Source organism: Oncorhynchus gorbuscha, unplaced genomic scaffold (assembly GCF_021184085.1).
Source record: "Oncorhynchus gorbuscha isolate QuinsamMale2020 ecotype Even-year unplaced genomic scaffold, OgorEven_v1.0 Un_scaffold_587, whole genome shotgun sequence".
In the NCBI taxonomy this organism is placed as follows: domain Eukaryota; kingdom Metazoa; phylum Chordata; class Actinopteri; order Salmoniformes; family Salmonidae; genus Oncorhynchus; species Oncorhynchus gorbuscha.
The window spans coordinates 366390-384867 of NW_025745422.1; the positions used below are offsets into that span (position 1 = coordinate 366390).

The following is an 18478-nucleotide window of genomic DNA, read 5'->3' on the forward strand; positions in this document are numbered from 1 at the left end:
TACTGCATTGTTGAGGGAGCTAGCACAAAAGCATTTCGCTGCACCTTTTTTGCTGAAAACTGTGTAAGTGACGAATACATTTTCTTAACTCTTATTTTTCTTTAAACTGCATTGTTGGTTTAAGGGCTTATAAGTAAGCATTTCACAGTACGGTCTAAACCTGTTGTATTCGGGGCATGTGACAAATAAAATTGGATTTTATTTATATACATATAACTGACATACTTTGGTTGTCCTTATTGTAGCACACATTTTAAGTCATTATTGGTCTATTACACTAATTATTTATTCAGTTATGCAAAATCAATGTAGTCAGAGAGGAAGAGGCAAAGCAAGAGGATTTACTACACCCAAAATCTGTCCTTGGGAGATTTTTTTATTTAAACTTTATTTAATTTGGCAAGTCAGTTAAGGACAAATTCTTATTTACAATGACGGCCGACACCGGCCAAACCCGGACGACGCTGGGCGAGTTGTGCGCAGCCCTATGGGACTCCCAATCAGAGATAAGCCCTTTTTTGTATGGAGGTCTATGAGAGTTTGTCGAATAACATGGCTTATTTGATCTAATAGAAGTTTCGTAATGTTTAGACTGTTACAAATGTACTAATATAAGTGGATGCATGTGGCATTCCGCCAGCTTTGGAAGAAAAAAACGACTTAGTTGTGCCAGTTGTTCAGAGCATAGCTGCCCTGGTGCCCTCTCATTGGCTAGAAGGGTCCCACCTGATCGCGCCTCGTTGAGGACATGTATTTCCATTGTTGGATCAGTCACTCTAATGTCTTGTCAATATAATAGATCATCTTTGATGCAGTTCCTCCCATTGAAATAAATGGCGGCCATCTTGAAAATGGGCGCAGCGGTCTAAGGCACTGCATCTCAGTGCTAGAGGCGTCATTACATACACCCTGTTTCGGGTTGTAATCACAACCAGCCGTGATTGGGAGTCCCATAACTGGCCCAGCGTCGTCCGGGTTTGGCCGGTTAAATAAAGGTTAAAAAATAAATACCAAAAAACGGCCTTCATTGTAAATAAGAATTTGTTCTTACTGTATCATGTACTGATCTTGCCTAGTTAAATAAAGGATATAAAAATATTGGTTGTCCAAATAAAAAAAAAAAAGTATTCTAATTTCCAGAGTCATATTTTTTGTTTGCCCTGGCGTGGAATACTGCTCTTATTCTGTTCATCCTCTTGTTAAATATTGTTCTAGATCTCCAATCTCCAATATACTGTACAAAGGGTATACGTTTTTTCCGCTCTCTTCTGAATGGCCCATCATAACACCATGCATTGGTTACATCACTCAAGAACAAACTGTCACATAAGAAAATACACGAGGGTTGTGTAACTCGCACCCTCTGTGGTATTGACAGCATGACGGTGTCATTTGATTTACCTTTCATCGATGATTGTATTTGTTTGGCTTTCAAGCCAGCATAATCGTAAGTATATGTTTAGACTACTTTATTGGCAAGCTAGCTAGAACGTCAAGTTACTTGATACTTGTTCTGCCACACTAGTCTCCGCTCTCTAACTAGATGTAGTCTCCAGGTATAATAACACATTCATATTATGGGTATTGTTCTGCATTATAATTACAACCTATTTTCAACTCCTTTTCTACAGGTTCGGACCAGACACACAGACTGGATTCGTTAATGCTGGCTAAACTAAACAGTGTGCTCTATTTACCAACGCTACTGCTGGTTCGTTAGCCAGCTAAGCTAGCTAGCTAGCCTGCCAGTCAACATATACTTTGGCTAGTTATTTTTTATTACTCTGTGATATTCCCCACATTCCTATTTCTATCTTTTCTGTCGACTTAAATAAAAGAATGTCATGCACATGCAGATCAGCGGTGAGATTGTTCATAACTTCTCAAAAAGGTAAGCATATTTTGCTAGCTAGCTAACTTGCTGGCTAGCTAGCTAACGTTAGTCTTCTAGCCAGCGAGCTTGCAAGTTGCACAATCATATAATGTTCACATACAGCACAAATAATGATTATGAGGTGTTGAGAAAAGCAAACTAATGTGAAATGGGGTAACATGGTTGTTTTGCAAAGTTGTAACCTGTAACATCTACCTGCTAGCCTTGTAGCTAAAGCTAGCTAAGCTGATGTGAACTTGACTTACAGTGTTGTTACGCAAGAAAGGACCATACAGTGGTGGAGCATGCATTACAGTTAGTTATTCATCCAAAGACTTTGTCAACATTTTCATGTTATGAATACATGTATGTTCAGGGGAACTTTCAGCGACGTGCCCCCTTATGCATTCATATTTGACACGCATGAGGAAATGTAGGTGTTTTTATCTATTGATTAGTAATATGCTCAACGTTTGCTTTGCTGATTTAGAAAATGTACATTAACAGTATGTCAGTTGATTGAATCTGCTTGTACGTCCACAGGTATCTCTTCCACCAGAGTCCAGTTATTTTCTATTAGCAGACCAGGAACACCTGATGTCCGATTAACCAGAAGAGTTCCTGTGAGATCCTTCTCCGAATCATCTGTATGTTTTTCATCAAAAGATGTCAAAGATGGCTCCGGTGATGGAGGAAAGGTATGTCAAAATCAGGCCTTATTAACATGTTGTTATTATTAATAAGACATTATAAGGATGCTTATGATGACAATTCTTACAATGAATTGCAATCACATCATAATGCATTGGGGCGGCAAGTAGCCTAGGCAGGTAGCCAAGTGGTAGCCTAGGCAGGTAGCCTAGTGGTTAGAGCATTGGACTTGTAACCGAAAGGTTGCAAGATTGAATCCCCAAGGTGACAAGGTAAACATCTGTCATTCTTCCCCTGAACAAGGAAGTTATCCCACTGTTCCTAGGCTGTCATTGAAGATTAGAATTTGTTCTTAACTCATTTACCTAGTTAAATAAAGGTCAAATAAAATAATAATGTCAAAAATACCCGTTGGCTATAAGTAAAGTTCATTGAATGTTATAATATCTTCATGACTTCCTTCATGGTGAATGATCTAGTCCCAGCAGGAGCTACAGTACCTAATCTACATTCTCTGCTCTTCCACTCTTGACAGAAGTCAGTTGGTGATGCAGGAAGTGGGAAAAGAGGAGCTTCTGGTGGCTCCGGAAAAGGAGGCAGCCAGCTACGCTGTCCTAAGTGTGGAGATGCCTGCACACATGTAGAAACCTTTGTGTGTAAGTGTTTTACTTTTCTTCTAGAGGAATTGACAAGAGAGGATAGGATTTGTGTACGGTCAAGCTTGGCACAGGAGCAAATCTCAATTATGAGAAATTGAGTGCTTTGAAAAGTGCTTTGAAACAAACAGCAAACTGTTAGCCTGGTCCCAGATCTGTTTGTGCTGTATGGCCAACTCCTATATGGTCGTTGTTATACCAAAAATATGCCAATTGACCATACGAGTAGGCAAGACAGCACAAACAGATTGGGAACCCAGGCTAGCAAACTGTGCTGTGACCCTGACACTTACTTTCTTTTAATTTATTTGAATTAATTGAACATATGGTTTGTAACATGTACAAGTACCAGTACCAGTCTGAATGACATGCACATCATGTGGAAGGGACAGCATTTAAGAGAATATGGTGTTACTCCAGCTTTCATCTGATCTGCTTTACCTAGTATCTACTGGCTCAGTGCAGCTCACACATCTATAGGGAATGCCAGACTACTGGGCAACAGCTGTCAGACATATTGCGTGTTACTAACAAATAAAGTCCTTATGTAACAAATGGGTCATAGTCACAGAGCAGCTAAGTGTAATACAGGTCTAGTTTGTGTGCTTATGCCCCCACTAGCAATATCATGATCCGGCTTAGTTGGTGCCATAACATCCTTCCTCCCTCCCTCTTCCTAGCTTCAACCCGCTTTGTGAAATGTGAGAAATGTCATCACTTCTTTGTGGTGCTGTCAGAGACCGACTCCAGCAAGAGTCTCAATAAGGAGCAGGAAGCAGCCAACGAGGCCGTCAAACTGGCCTTCCAGCAGAAACCTCCTCCTCCTCCTAAAAAGGTATAGTGGACAAGTCTTACAATGCATTATACCTGCAGGCTTTAAGTAAAGTGTTAACAAGTGGGACAAGAAGAAAAGAAGGATGGTCTGGTGGTCTAATCCGCTGCCTCAGGTACACACATACCGCTGCAGCATGGGTTCTAATCCGCTGCCTCAGGTGCACACATACCGCTGCAGCATGGGTTCTAATCCACTGCCTCAGGTGCACACATACCGCTGCAGCATGGGTTCTAATCCACTGCCTCAGGTGCACACATACCGCTGCAGCATGGGTTCTAATCCACTGCCTCAGGTGCACACATACCGCTGCAGCATGGGTTCTAATCCACTGCCTCAGGTGCACACATACCGCTGCAGTATGGGTTCTAATCCCCTGCCTCAGGTGCACACATACCGCTGCAGCATGGGTTCTAATCCCCTGCCTCAGGTGCACACATACCGCTGCAGCATGGGTTCTAATCCCCTGCCTCAGGTGCACACATACCGCTGCAGCATGGGTTCTAATCCCCTGCCTCAGGTGCACACATACCGCTGCAGCATGGGTTCTAATCCACTGCCTCAGGTGCACACATACCGCTGCAGCATGGGTTCTAATCCACTGCCTCAGGTGCACACATACCACTGCAGCATGGGTTCTAATCTGGCCCACTGCTATATCAGGACACTCCTCTATCTTTCACCTGTATCTCTCTCTATCCAATAAACATACAGACTTTTAAAAAGTATATGGTAATCAGGATGATTATTAGACATTATAAGGGGATCATATACATTTATGACAGGTCTTGATGCATTATACTTGCAGGCTTTAAGTAGTGTTACCAAAATAATCACAATAATGTGAAATCAGGCTGATACATCTCATTCAAACTGCATTCAACCCTTCCAGCTACTGTCTGTCCTCTTGCAATGGCCCAACACATCCACTTGTTGTGTATGCCAGACAACGGGTGGTTCAGTCATCCGTGTTAAGTTATAGCTTACCGGGCTTTGTAACATCCGCCATACCATTGAAAGAAGAACAAGTAGAGATTGTACGACAAAAGTACCAAAGAGGGACATGTGTCTATAAACTGTCTGCAGAACTTATTGGTAACATTTTACATAAGACTTTACTTTACTTACTGGGGCAACCTGGGATTCAAACAACAACAATGCGGCCATCCCGCCACTTTTTTGTGTAAACAGCAATGGTTGGGGAATGGGGCTGGAGAAATGTAGACACTCTCAAATTCAAAATCCAAAAACGTATGTACAAATCAACGATAGGCCCTTTAAAGCCTGTAGATATAATGCTTTATATCTTGTTATTGGCTTGTATGAGCCTTTATAATGAATGTCTTATTATAAGGCTTATAATATGTTTTCTTCACTGTATGTGGGACATTTTCAACTGACTCAAAATGGCTGTTCTTTTAGGATCATTATAAGATTATTATAATGTGACATTGTAAGGAGAGTCATTGATGCTTATGATAAGTCTTGTAATGCATTATAACTGCATTATGCTTTATGTAAAGTGTTACCAAATTGTCTTTCAGATCTATGCCTACCTGGATAAGTACGTTGTTGGGCAGTCCTATGCAAAGAAAGTGCTGGCGGTGGCTGTTTACAACCACTACAAGCGCATCTACAATAACCTTCCGGGAGCGGGCACCAAGCCACAGGCGGAGGTGGAGAAGCAGGCCTCCCTTACTCCACGAGGTTGGTACTGTGCCAATCCCTGAGCTGTCTATCTCCAGTTTGACTCTGTATTTCATTTGTCTGAAATGGCCTTCTCCCTTCCTCGCAACTTATTTCCTCCATCTGCACCTATGTGAATGAACTTGACAGGTGAAAGGAACTATTGAGTAGCTCTCCTATGACTTCAAATCAGTGCAAAAGAAGAAGAGGAGATTAGAGGAAGCGACTTTATACTATCCAGATGCATACTAAGTGCAGTGGCAGTTTTCTTCTACTGTGCACCGTGAAATGTAACAGCATGCCATTCACTCAGGTTAACAAAATGCCTTAGCCCATTTGTAATGTAAAACAGAATCACAGCTGAATGAATGGTAGGATGAAGTGTTCTCTTGCAGGCTCCTCTGCCATGGTTTGGCATGTGTATAATGGCTTCTTGCAGTCCTTCCTCATCCATGGATTTAAAGTAACGACCCAGGGTTTCCCGATTCCTATCAAATATGACCAATAATTCATTACAATATAAGTGAAATAGTTTTCCTTCCCAAAAATGGTAATTAAGTATGTTAAGAGGGGTGTGGGCGTACCCAAACAACAGAATGGCGTATACTGGTCATAAGAAATGTTCATGTGGGTAGACAGCTGATTGGTCAGCTTGATTAAATCCTCCTCTATAAGGAAATAGCAGCATTTTTTAAATGGTTTGTTTGAGATAAAAGTTTGAGGTGTTTTTAAGTGTTTTTTCTCCAATTTATGCTTTGGCCGCTAATACGAGTATATGATGAGTCAACAACATTATTTGGGTATGAGTTAACAATATGAACTTTTAAAAGGGAGCTTTTCACTGGACAGTTACTTTAAGGTTTTTACAGTTTTTTTTAAACCTTTATTTAACTAGGCAAGTCAGTTAAGAAGAAATTCTTATTTTCAATGTCGGCCTAGGAACAGTGGGTTAACTGTCTTGTTCAGGGCCAGAACGACAGATTTTTTCCTTGTCAGCTCAGGGATTTGACCTTGCAACCTTTCGGTTATTAGCCCAACGCACTAACCACTAGGCTTCCTGTCGCCCCATTAGCCCAAAGTCCTGTTTGAACAGGACATTTGTTAGACAGTCAGTCAGTCAGTCAGTCAGTCAGGCAGGCAGGCAGGCAGGCAGGGCAGGCAGGCAGGCAGTAAGGCAGGCAGGCAGGCAGGCAGGCAGGCAGGCAGGCAGGCAGGCAGGCAGGCAGGCAGGCAGGCAGGCAGGCAGGCAGGCAGGCAGTAAGGCAGGCAGGCAGGCAGGCAGGATAAGGTGGCCAAATACAGACGGACAAAGACAATCAAACAGAAATACAGACAGACAGATAGTGGCCTAGTAACCTTGTTGTTAATCATGCACATGGTATATATATCTCTCCACACAGTAACAATACACTGCCTTAGTCCAATATTTATTCACTCTCACAGTATCTACACAACACCCTTATTCCCTATATAGCGCACTACATTCCTAGCTGACCTCTCTCTCTCTCCCCCCTTGCCTCTCCATTCCCTCCCTTTCTTTACCTCCTCTCTGTCTGTTCTTTCAGAGTTGCTGCAGATCGCTGGGATCAATCCCCATGGCAATGCGCTGGGTGCGTCAGTGCAGCAGCAGAGCCAGCAGCCTGCCCAGGAGAAGAGGGGGGGCGAGGTGCTCGACTCTCACCACGCCAACATCAAACTGGAGAAGAGCAACATCGTGCTGCTGGGACCCACCGGATCAGGTGAGCTTTGGAAGAATTGGAGCACGATCTATAAGGGAAGTCTTTTTCTACTATAGTGTACTACTTTGAGCAGAGTCTCCTGTGTCCCTCTGTGATTAAACAGTTTGTCATTGGGTCAGCTCTTTAATTGCCCCTACACTGTCATAAGGCCTGCGTAGGGTAGTAATGACATACAGTAGCCGTTGTCATAAATGCTCATAAGGGTGGATGGAAACTGACTTTACACAGTTATGACACGGACGGTAAGAGTTGCGCCAAGGGCCTGAATTCACCCTGCACTGCTCTGCATAAGGTGACACGGTTATGGCATTACAGATGGCATTACAGATGGCATTACAGATGGCATTACTGTCACGATTTCTGACATGACTCTAAAGTCAATTACTATACGCTAACATCTACTTTTACAACCATGAATGCCATCTGTTGCGTAGTCGTACGTAGTCTTTTACGAGTTCCCAAGAGGGGTCTAACAAAACACATACAAAATAAGTTGTAATCGGATTCTTGGCTTTGATATCTATATTACAGGAAACACAAATTGCGTTAAAGCAATACTACACTCAAAGTCATCATCATGACACTTTTTGCTCTGTACTGAAAGGGCTCTAGAATAGCTGACTGCTGACATGCACAGTTTGTTGTGATTGCGCTAGTTAGCAACTTCCTTCAAACTGCACGCAGAGACATAAAAATGGTATCCATGAGGTCATCTCTCTGGGGAAGTAGATAAAGGGCCAAGATCATGAAGTATCTCTTTAACACAAAGCTTTTTTAGTGTATTATGGATGTGTTGGTATTTCCTATTGCCTGACATTGATTGACATCCATATTGCAGGTAAAACCCTCTTAGCCCAGACACTGGCGAGGTGCCTGGATGTGCCCTTCGCCATCTGTGACTGCACCACGCTAACCCAGGCAGGCTATGTGGGCGAAGACATTGAGTCTGTGGTGGCCAAGCTCCTCCAAGACGCCAACAACTCTGTTGAGAAAGCACAACAAGGTATATGCTATAATGTGTTACTTACTTGCTTGTGTATGTGAATGTCTGTGGTTGTGTGTGACATGTGACATCAGTATGACTATATTATCAAGTAGTGTACTTTAAGCACATCAACTTCAGTCCTTGTCCTAAGAGTTGGTAGAGTTTTGATGGTGAATGATTTCATTGGATAAAGAAAAGTTTATGAAACGTGCCATCTGTCCGACTAGCTTATCAGTTACTGTACTTGTAGCAGATCAACTTCTCTTAATGCCTTAAGAGTGGATATTTTTGAAAGTAAATATCTGAATTAAAGGCACAGTAGGCAGCTGTTTTGATGACCCGACCAAATGCACATAGAAATGTTATAGATCTGTCATTCTCATTGAAAGTATGTCTGAGAAGCGGTAGATCCATTCTATGTGTGCTATTTTTCTGTGCTTCCCGTTTTTGCTCGTTTTACTTAGAGTTTTGTATACCATCTTCAAACATCTGGAAAAAAAATATTTTTAGTTATTGAAAATATATGTCTTAGTGGTTTAGATGGTACAATGATGCTCTACACTATTCAATACTTATTTTGTCACATACACTGAAATTAAGCGAACCATTAGAACTTTAGTAACCAGGAAATGGTGGAGTGATTTCTTCCTATTGTACCTTTAAAGATAGAAAAGAGAGACATTGTAGGCCCACATTTTTCATGACTGCTGTGCAACATATATATTGCATGTGTGACAAACCAAGGTGAAGCAAAATATTCTTGTGTGGTAAAAATGTTGATATACTGTATGCTAACTCACTCTGAACGGTGATTGGTTCTCGTTCTCTTCACTGATTGGCCCTCGCAGGCATCGTGTTCCTGGATGAGGTGGATAAGATTGGCAGTGTGCCCGGAATCCACCAGTTACGAGACGTGGGGGGTGAGGGAGTACAGCAGGTCAGTGTATACTGTGTATAGATAGATATTATAGTGGTTTGATTATTTATAGATATGTAGATCTGTCAGGCAGTACAGTCCTGCCATGAACACTGTTTGCCCTGTCGGTTATAAAAGCTGTAGATTCTGGCTTCATAACGGATTTCCTTGACCTTTCACTGCATTGTCTGTAAAAAAACACACTTGTTGACTTGTTGATCTCCCATAAGGATTCCAACATGGGATCATACATACCTGTTACAGTGGTTTCCCATCCAAACTTTACGTGGCGATACTTCCTTAATTGTCTATTTGGAAAACCCTGTGTCTTATAACTTTCAGTGGCTAGTTGCCCTTGAAACTCAGACAATCCAAAAATGCTCTGAGTTAAATCAAAAGTAAAAAATAAATAAAACATGTTAACACCATGTGATAAATTCCCTCATTACCCTTCCACCATCTTGGCTGTTGCCTCCCTTCGCAATATTTGCTCTAGATGCATGTTTGATTGCCCAGAAATGACTAGGGCAAAGATGTTCAAGTACGAGGAGAGGTAATGAGAGAATTTCTCCTGGTGCAAAAACATTTATAGGTTTGGAAGAGGTTGAGAAGAGGTTTAGGAAACACTGGGTTATTGTACATTGTGTGTGTCTTATAATGTCCTCTGTTTGGTGGTCGTTTGGTAGGGTCTACTCAAACTCCTGGAGGGTACTATCATCAACGTCCCAGAGAAGAACTCCAGGAAGCTGAGAGGTGAGACGGTCCAGGTGGACACCACCAACATCCTGTTTGTGGCCTCCGGTGCCTTCAACGGCCTGGACCGGATCATCAGCATGAGAAAGTGTGAAAAGGTAAACATTTCAATGTCAACATTTTAATTCCAAATTTTATTTAAATTGAATTTCAAATTTTTAATAACTACTTTTTCTGTAAAGGAATTTCTGGTGGAGTGGTTCATACAATAAAAAACTACACAAATAACAGTCAATACAGAATGAAACTAGGCTGCCGTCCCTGTGTGGCTCTGGCCAAATGTACTATACTAGACTAGATAAGGAGGCTGATATTTCAGACAGACCCTTCATTTTGTGGCAAGGTTGCATTTGTAAGTGCAGGGGTTTTGGTGTTACCATAAGTGATATTGCACTGAATCAGTGTATCCTGGACACTGAAGCTCTTTGATCATGTGCCTTCAGAAAGTATTCATACCCCTTGATTTATTCCACATTTTGTTGTTACAGCCTGAATTCAAAATGGATTAAATATATATTTTTCTCTCACCCATCTGCACACAATGCCCCATAATTTTAAAAAAAGTGGGAAAAGTGTTTATTAGAAATGTCAGCAAATTTGATTTACAATTAAATACAGAAATATCTCATTTACATAAGTATTCAGACCTCTGAGTCAATACTTTGTAGAAGCACCTTCCACACTTGGATTATGCAACATTTGCCCATTATTATTTTAGAAATTCCTCAAGCTCTGTCGAATTGGTTGCTGATCATTGCTAGAAACTATTTTCAGTTCTTCGCTTTCTCATTTTTTAAGTGCATTTAAGTCAAAGCTACAACTCGGCCACTGAAGAACATTCACTGTCTTCTTGGTAAGCAACTCCAGATTTAGCCATGTGTTTTAGGTTATTGTCCTGCTGAAAGGTCAATTAATCTCAGAGTGTCTGGTGGAAAGCAGACTGAACCAGGTTTTCCTCTAAGATTTTGTATGTGCTTAGCTCCATTCCGTAAATTTTTTATCCCAAAAAACTCCCCAGTCCTTAATGATTACAAGCAATTAGGTTAGTGTTGTGGAATCACTATAATGAATGTTGATCCATCCTCAGTTTTCTCCTATCACAGCCATTAAACTATGTAACTGTTTTAAAGTCACCATTGGCCTCATGGTGAAATCCCTGGGAGGTTTCCTTCCTCTATGGCAACTGAGTTAGGAAGGACGCCTGTATCTTTGTATGGACTGGGTGTATTGATACACTATCCAACGTGTAATTAATAACTTCACCATGTTCATAGAGCTATTCAATGTCTGCTTTTCTTCACCCATCTATCAATAGGTGTCACGCCCTGACCTTAGTTATCTTTGTTTTCTTTATTATTTTGGTTAGGTCAGGGTGTGACGAGGGTGGTTTGTGTAGTTTTTGTATTGTCTAGGGTTTTTTGTATGTCTAGGGGTTGTTGTATATCTAGGTGTTTATATGTCTATGGTTGCTAAGATTGGTTCTCAATCAGAGGCAGCTGTTTATCGTTGTCTTTGATTGGGGACCATATTTAGGTAGCCATATTCCTTGGGTATTTTGTGGGTTATTGTCTTATGTGTAGTTGCATGTCAGCACCCATGGCGCATAGCGTCATGGTTGTTTAGTATGTTCAGTGTTTATTCTTCATTCAAAGAAGTATGTATTCTTATCACGCTGCACCTTGGTCTTCTCGTTATGACGAACGTGACAATAGGTGCCCTTCTTTGCAAGGCATTTGTAAACCTGGTCTTTGTGGTTGAATCTGTTTCAAATTCACTTCTTTGGACCTTACAGTTAATTGTATGTGTGGGTCACAGAGATGTGGTAGTTGTTCAAAACACTTATTGCACACAGTGAGTCCATGAAAATTATTATGTGACTTCTTAAGCAAATCTTTACTCCTGAACTTAAGGCTTGTTATAATAAAGTGGTTGAATTCTTAGATTCAAGACATTTCAGCTTTACATTTTTTATTAATTTGTAAACATTTCTAAAAACATAATTCCTCTTTGACATTATGGAGTATTGTGTTTAGGCCAGTGACCCCAAATAGTATATTTAATCCATTTAAATTCAGGCAGTAACACAATGAAATGTGTAAAAAGTAACGGGATGTGAATACTTTCTGAAGGCACTGTATCGTCATGAAATTACAAGGTAAATGAGGAGAACTTTAGTTGTGTTTACAACGCTCTCAACCTGATACAGTCCAGTTACTGTGAACCAATCATAACTTGAAATTGGTGTGTCTAAAAATGTACTTTCACGATTTGCGTGAAAATCCAAGTTATTTGTGCATAGGCCTATCTCAAGTTAGGATTCAGCCTTGGGTCAGAAAAGACTGCAAATGTGGGTGGGATTAGTAAGGTTCAAGGGGCGGTCAAGAAGATTTGGGTATTCATAGCAGATTCACCTGTGTGTATGTATATACAGTGCCTTCGGAAAGTATTCAGACCCCTTGACTTTTTCCACATTTAGTTTCGTTACAGCCTTATACTAATATTGATTAAATTGTTTTCCCCCTTATAAATCTACACACAATGATGACAAATAGTTTTTCAGTAATATTTGCAAATTTTTTACAAATAAAAAACTGATATGACATTTACATAAGTATTCAGACCCTTTACTCAGTATTTTGTTGAAGCACCTTTGGCAGCGATTTCAGCATTGAGACTTCTTGGGTATGACGTTACAAGCTTGGTACACCTGTATTTGGGGAGTTTCTCCCATTCTTCTCTGCAGATCTTCTCAACCTCTGTCAGATTAGATGGGGAGCATTGCCACACAGCTATTTTCAGGTTTCTCCAGAGATGTTTGATCGGGTTCCACTCAGAGACATGCCCCGAAGCCACTCCTGGGTTGTCTTGGCTGTGTGCTTAGGGTCGTTGTCCTGTTGGAAGGTGAACCTTCGCCCCAGTTTGAGATCCTGAGTGCTGTGGAGCAGATTTTTATCAAGGACCTCTCTGTACTGTGCTCTGTTCACCTTTGCCTCGATCCTAACTTGTCTCCCAGTCCCTGAAAAACATCCACACAGCATGATGCTGCCAACACCATGCTTCACCTTAGGGATGGTGCCAGGTTTCCTCCAGACGTGACACTTGGAATTCAGGCCAAAGAGTTCAATCTTGGTTTCATCAGAGCACAGAATCTTGTTTCTCATGGTCTGAGAGTCTTTAGGTGTCTTTTGACAAACTCCAAGCAAACTGTCATGTGTCTTTTACTGAGGAGTGGCTTCGGGCTGGCCACTCTACCATAAAGGCCTGATTGGTGGAGTGCTGCAGAGATGGTTGTCCTTCTGGAAGTTTCTCCCATCTCCACAGATAAACTCTAGAGCTCTGTCAGAGTGACTATCAGTTTCTTGGTCACCTCCCTGACCAAGGCCCTTCTCTGATAGTTCAGTTTGGCCAGGTGGCCAGCTCTAGGAAGAGCCTTGGTGGTTCCAAACATCTTCCATTTAAGAATGATAGAGGCCACTGTGTTCTTGGGGACCTTCAATGCTGAAGAAATGTTTTTGGATCCTTCCTCAGATCTGTGCCTCGACACAATCCTGTCTCGGAGCTTTATGGAGAATTCCTTTGACCTCATGGCTTGGTTTTTGCTGTGACATGCACTGTCAACTGTGGGACCTTATATAGACAGGTGTGTGCCTTTCCAAATCATGTCCAATCAATTCAATTGACCACAGGGGGACTCCAATCAACTTGTAGATACATCTCAACAATGATCAATGGAAACAGGATGCACCTGAGCTCAACTTCGAGTTTCATAGCAAAGGGTCTGAATACTTATGTAAATAAGGTATTTCTGTTTTTTTTTTTTTATATACATTTGCTAATATTTCTAACAACCTGCTTTCACTTTCTCATTATGGGATATTGTGTTAAGATTGCTGAGGATTTTTTATTTAATACATTTTAGAATCAGGCTGTAACGTAGCAAAATGTGGAAAATGTGAATACTTCCCGAATGCGCTATATTTTTTGTTATTATGGAGAAAAGTTCAAAAAATAACAAAACAGACAATGCAACATAAGTACAAAATCAGCCAACATCAGCCTATTGTAGCAGAACTGTCCCTCTTTAACTGAATCCCTCCTCCTCTCTGCAGTATCTGGGCTTCGGAACGCCGTCCAATATGGGACAGGGGCGTCGGGCGGCTGCGGCCGCAGACCTGGCCAACAGCAGCGGAGCGGAGATGGACGCCGTGCTGGAGATCAAGGAGAAGGACCGACTCCTGAAGCACGTGGAGGCCCGGGACCTCATCGAGTTTGGGATGATCCCCGAGTTTGTGGGGCGCCTGCCTGTGGTGGTTCCCCTGCACAGCCTGGATGAGGAGACCCTGGTTAGGATCCTGACGGAGCCACGCAATGCTGTCATACCACAGTACCAGGCCCTGTTCAGCATGGACAAGGTGGAGACTCATGATTGTTATTATTAGTGGTGGTGGTAGTAGAAGTATTAGTGTTACTGGTGGTGGTGGTAGGAGTAGTAGTAGAAGTATTAGTGTTACTGGTGGTGGTGGTAGAAGTAATAGTGGGGTTAGTGGTGGTAGTAATAGTCGTAGTAGTAATAATCGTTCCCTTCAGGATTTTGCCATTCTGTACATAAAACAGTCATTGCAATATTATTGCATAAAACTGCCGATCACCCCACATTTCCAGCATAATGTGATTCAGTCGATCCAGACGCAAACATATGCCTGCAAATATCACAACAAATCTCTGCCAAATCCTGGAAGGACTGAGTTGTAGTAATATAAGTAGTAGTAAAAGTGGTGGTAGTAGTAGTAATATTAGTAGGAGTAGCAGCAGTAGTAGTAATAGTGTCAGTAGTAGTAGTAGCATCAGTAGTACTATAGCAGCAGTTGTAGTAGTAATAGTAGCAGCAATAGTAGTAGCTGTGATAGTAGTAGCAGCAGATGTAGTATTAGCATCAATAGTAGTAGGATCAGTAGTAGCAGTAGTGATAGTAGTCGTAGCAGCAGCAGTAGTAGTAATATAAGTAGTGGTACCAGCAGTTGTAGTAGCTGCAGTATCAGTAGTAATAGTAGTAGCAGCAGCATTATCAGTAGTAGTAGTAGCGGCAGCATTATCAGTAGTATCAGTTGTAGTACCAGCAGTAGTAGTTGTAGTAGTATCAGCAGTTGTAGTAATAGCAGCAGTAGTAATGGTACTTGTGATATAAGTAGCAGTGATGGTAGTAGCAGCAGTTGTAGTAGTAGAATCAGTGGTATTAGTAGCAGTTGTAGTAGCGGGAATAGTAATAGTAGCATTAGTAGTGATAGTAGTAGTAATATAATTAGTAGTAGTAGCAGCAGCAGCAGTAGTAGTAATAGTAGTAGTAATAGTAATATAAGTAGCTGTGATAGTAGTAGTAGGAGTAACGCCGTCATCCCCCAGTACCAGACCCTGTTCAGCATGGACAAGGTCTTTCAGGAGGGGAGGTGGTGTGGGGAGGAGGAAGGGTGTGCGTACTTTCCTGGATTTATCTGCGTTTGGATGTGCAGACACTAGTGTCTGTGTATATACATCTGTAGGTTCTGATGTCTTTGTGTGTGTGATGATTTCATTGACACTTGTATTACCTTAATCTCATTCCAGTGTGAACTGAATGTAACTCCAGATGCCTTGAGAGCCATCGCCAGGTTGGCTTTGGAAAGGAAGACCGGTGCTCGTGGGCTAAGGTCCATTATGGTAAGCACCTCCAATATATATTTTGAAATGTACAGTAATGTATCAATTGTGATTTACATTTTTAAATGTATATTTAAGAATATGAAATATAATTGTTTTACATGCATTTTGAAATGTACATCTTAAACCTTTGATGGTGGCGAGTAATATTCCTTCTCTTGTCTTTTTAAGGAAAAATTGCTTCTTGAACCCATGTTTGAAGTGCCACACTCAGACATCATGGCTGTTGAGCTGAACGAAGACGTGGTCCAAGGGAAATCAGTGCCTGTGTATGTAAAGTAAGTATTCATAATTACCAGAGACTCAACTCGATTGGGGACAATACAGTATTAAAGTGTATAAGTAACATGCTGACCACTCCGCTCACGTCACCTGCGTGAGTGTTGCAAAATAAATTTAAACATATATGTATCGCCAATGAGCGTCTGCATTACCAAGCACTAAAATAGAAGTCAGTTTTATTTGTAACGCTGAACGCGGTGGAAGTCCTGCCTCTCCTATCTCCTCATTGGTTTATAGAAGCAGATACCCACGTGCCGTCTCCTCATTGGTTATACCCACGTGGGTGATTGAAAGATGAACTGAGTTCGGTCGGTCATCATGGTAACTATGGAAGTTAGATATCAATCGTCATATAAAGACCAAAGAAGAAAAAGCCTGGAAGGAGGAGAGATGACTAGAAATTATTCGGTTGACCATTTTATGTGTGGATTAATTGTCGGAGTAGAGGACATTGTGCATTTCAGGTAAAATAACAACTCAACGTTTATATCCCAGGACAAATTAGCTAGAAACGGCAAGCTAGCTAAATATGACAAATTAACTGCAAGCTAGCTAGAAAAATTGCCATAAATGTTTAATGCTTTTTGACCTGTCCCCAAATTAATATAATTGGTTCAGAGTTTGTTTCAATATTTCAACCTGCGTATCGTGATTGCGCTTGATGTGGAGGGACAAAATCAATTTGCGCACGATGGCGCAAGCGCGCGGCCGGTTTGGGTATGGCGTAAGTAACAGTCGTCAAAATGGAAACCTTACTGGAGAACTAGTCATTTTTGGAGGCATGAAGCAGAAGTAGCTAGTAAAGGGCAGCAGGACCGGTAGCTAACTAACGTAAATAATCCTAGCGAGGTAGTTGGCCAACTTGTTCGCTACTTTATTTACTCTCTTTGCTAGAAACCAGATTGCTGCTTAAGGCCTCAAACAGCCATGACAATTCTCCAATAATAATAATAATACATTTGGACGTGTGACACATCCACTTGAATAGCGTATTGAAAAATTCTATATGAAATTGTATTAGTGACATGCACCGAATACAACAGCTTACTTACAAGCCCCTAACCAACAATGCAGTTTGAAAAATACGAGTAAGAAATAAAAGGAACAAGTAATGAAAGAGCTGCAGTAATATAACAATAGGGAGATTACAGTGGCAAGAAAAAGTATGTGAACACTTTGGAATTACCAGGATTTCTGCATAAATTGGCCATAAAATTTGATCTGATCTTCATCTAAGTCACGACAATAGACAATAACTGCTTAAACTAATAAAACACAATTATACTCACCGTGTAAACATTCACAGCACAGTGTAGGTTGGAAAAAGTATGTGAACCCTTGGATTTAATAACTGGTTGACCCTCCTTTTGGCAGTAATAAACTCAACCAAACGTTTTCTGTATTTGCGGATCAGACCTGCACAATGATCAGGAGAAACTTTGGACCATTCATCTTTACAAAACTGTTTCAGTTCAGCAATATTATTGATGTCTGGTGTGAACCACTCTTGAGGTCATCACACAGCATTTTAAATTGGGTTGATGTCAGGACTCTGACTGGGCCACTCCAGAAGGCATATTTTCTTCTGTTGAAGCCATTCTGTTTTTGATTTACTTCTGTGTTTTGTGTCGGTGTCCTGTTAAATCACCCAACTTCTGTTGAGCTTCAATTGGCGGACAGAGAGCCTTACTTTCTCCTGCAAAATGTCTTGATAAACTTGGGAATTCATTTTTCTGTCAATGATAGCAATCTGTCCAGGCCCTGAGGCAGCAAAGCAGCCCCAAACCATGATGCTCCCTCCACCATACTTTACAGTTGGGATGAGATTTTGATGTTGGTGTGCTGTGCCTTTTTTTTCTCCACACAGTATTGTGTTTTCCTTCCAAACAACTAAAAATTTTGTTTAATCTGTCCACTGAATATTTTGCCAGAAGCGCTGTGGAACATCCAGGTGCTCTTTTACAAACTTCAGATGTGCAGCAATGTTTTTTTGGACAACAGTGGCTTCTTCCATGGTGTCCTCCCATGAACCATTCTTGTTTAGTGTTTTACATATCGTAGACTCGTCAGAGATGTTAGCATTTTCCAGAGATTTCTGTAAGTCTTTAGCTGACACTAGGATTCTTCTTAACCTAATTGAGTATTCTGCGCTGTGCTCTTGCAGTCATCTTTGCAGGACGGCCACTCCTAGGGAGAGTAGCAACAGTGCTGAACTTTCTCCATTTATAGACATTTTGTCTTATCGTGGACTGATGAACATCAAGGCTTTTAGAGATACTTTTGTAACCCTATCCAGCTTTATGCAAGTCAACAATTCTTAATCTTATGTCTTCTGAGATCTTTTGTTCGAGGCATGGTTCACATCAGGCAATGCTCCTTGTGAATCACAAACTCAAATTTTGTGAGTTTTT

At 41.2% G+C, this 18478-nt stretch overlaps 1 protein-coding gene across 1 annotated transcript in view; it reads left to right on the forward strand.

The window, feature by feature from the left end:
• The first annotated feature begins 1169 nt into the window (after positions 1–1169).
• Positions 1170–18478, forward strand: part of clpxa (caseinolytic mitochondrial matrix peptidase chaperone subunit Xa) — a 21159-nt gene continuing 3850 nt past the window's right edge. The window contains exons 1-13 of the mRNA XM_046334208.1: positions 1170–1447; positions 1632–1891; positions 2417–2571; positions 3060–3180; positions 3861–4015; positions 5557–5719; positions 7264–7437; positions 8276–8440; positions 9271–9359; positions 10025–10189; positions 14201–14503; positions 15693–15785; positions 15957–16063. Of these exons, the coding sequence (XP_046190164.1) occupies positions 1840–1891; positions 2417–2571; positions 3060–3180; positions 3861–4015; positions 5557–5719; positions 7264–7437; positions 8276–8440; positions 9271–9359; positions 10025–10189; positions 14201–14503; positions 15693–15785; positions 15957–16063 (1742 nt within the window). The 5' untranslated portion in view covers positions 1170–1447; positions 1632–1839. The remainder of the gene's footprint in view (positions 1448–1631; positions 1892–2416; positions 2572–3059; positions 3181–3860; positions 4016–5556; positions 5720–7263; positions 7438–8275; positions 8441–9270; positions 9360–10024; positions 10190–14200; positions 14504–15692; positions 15786–15956; positions 16064–18478) is intronic.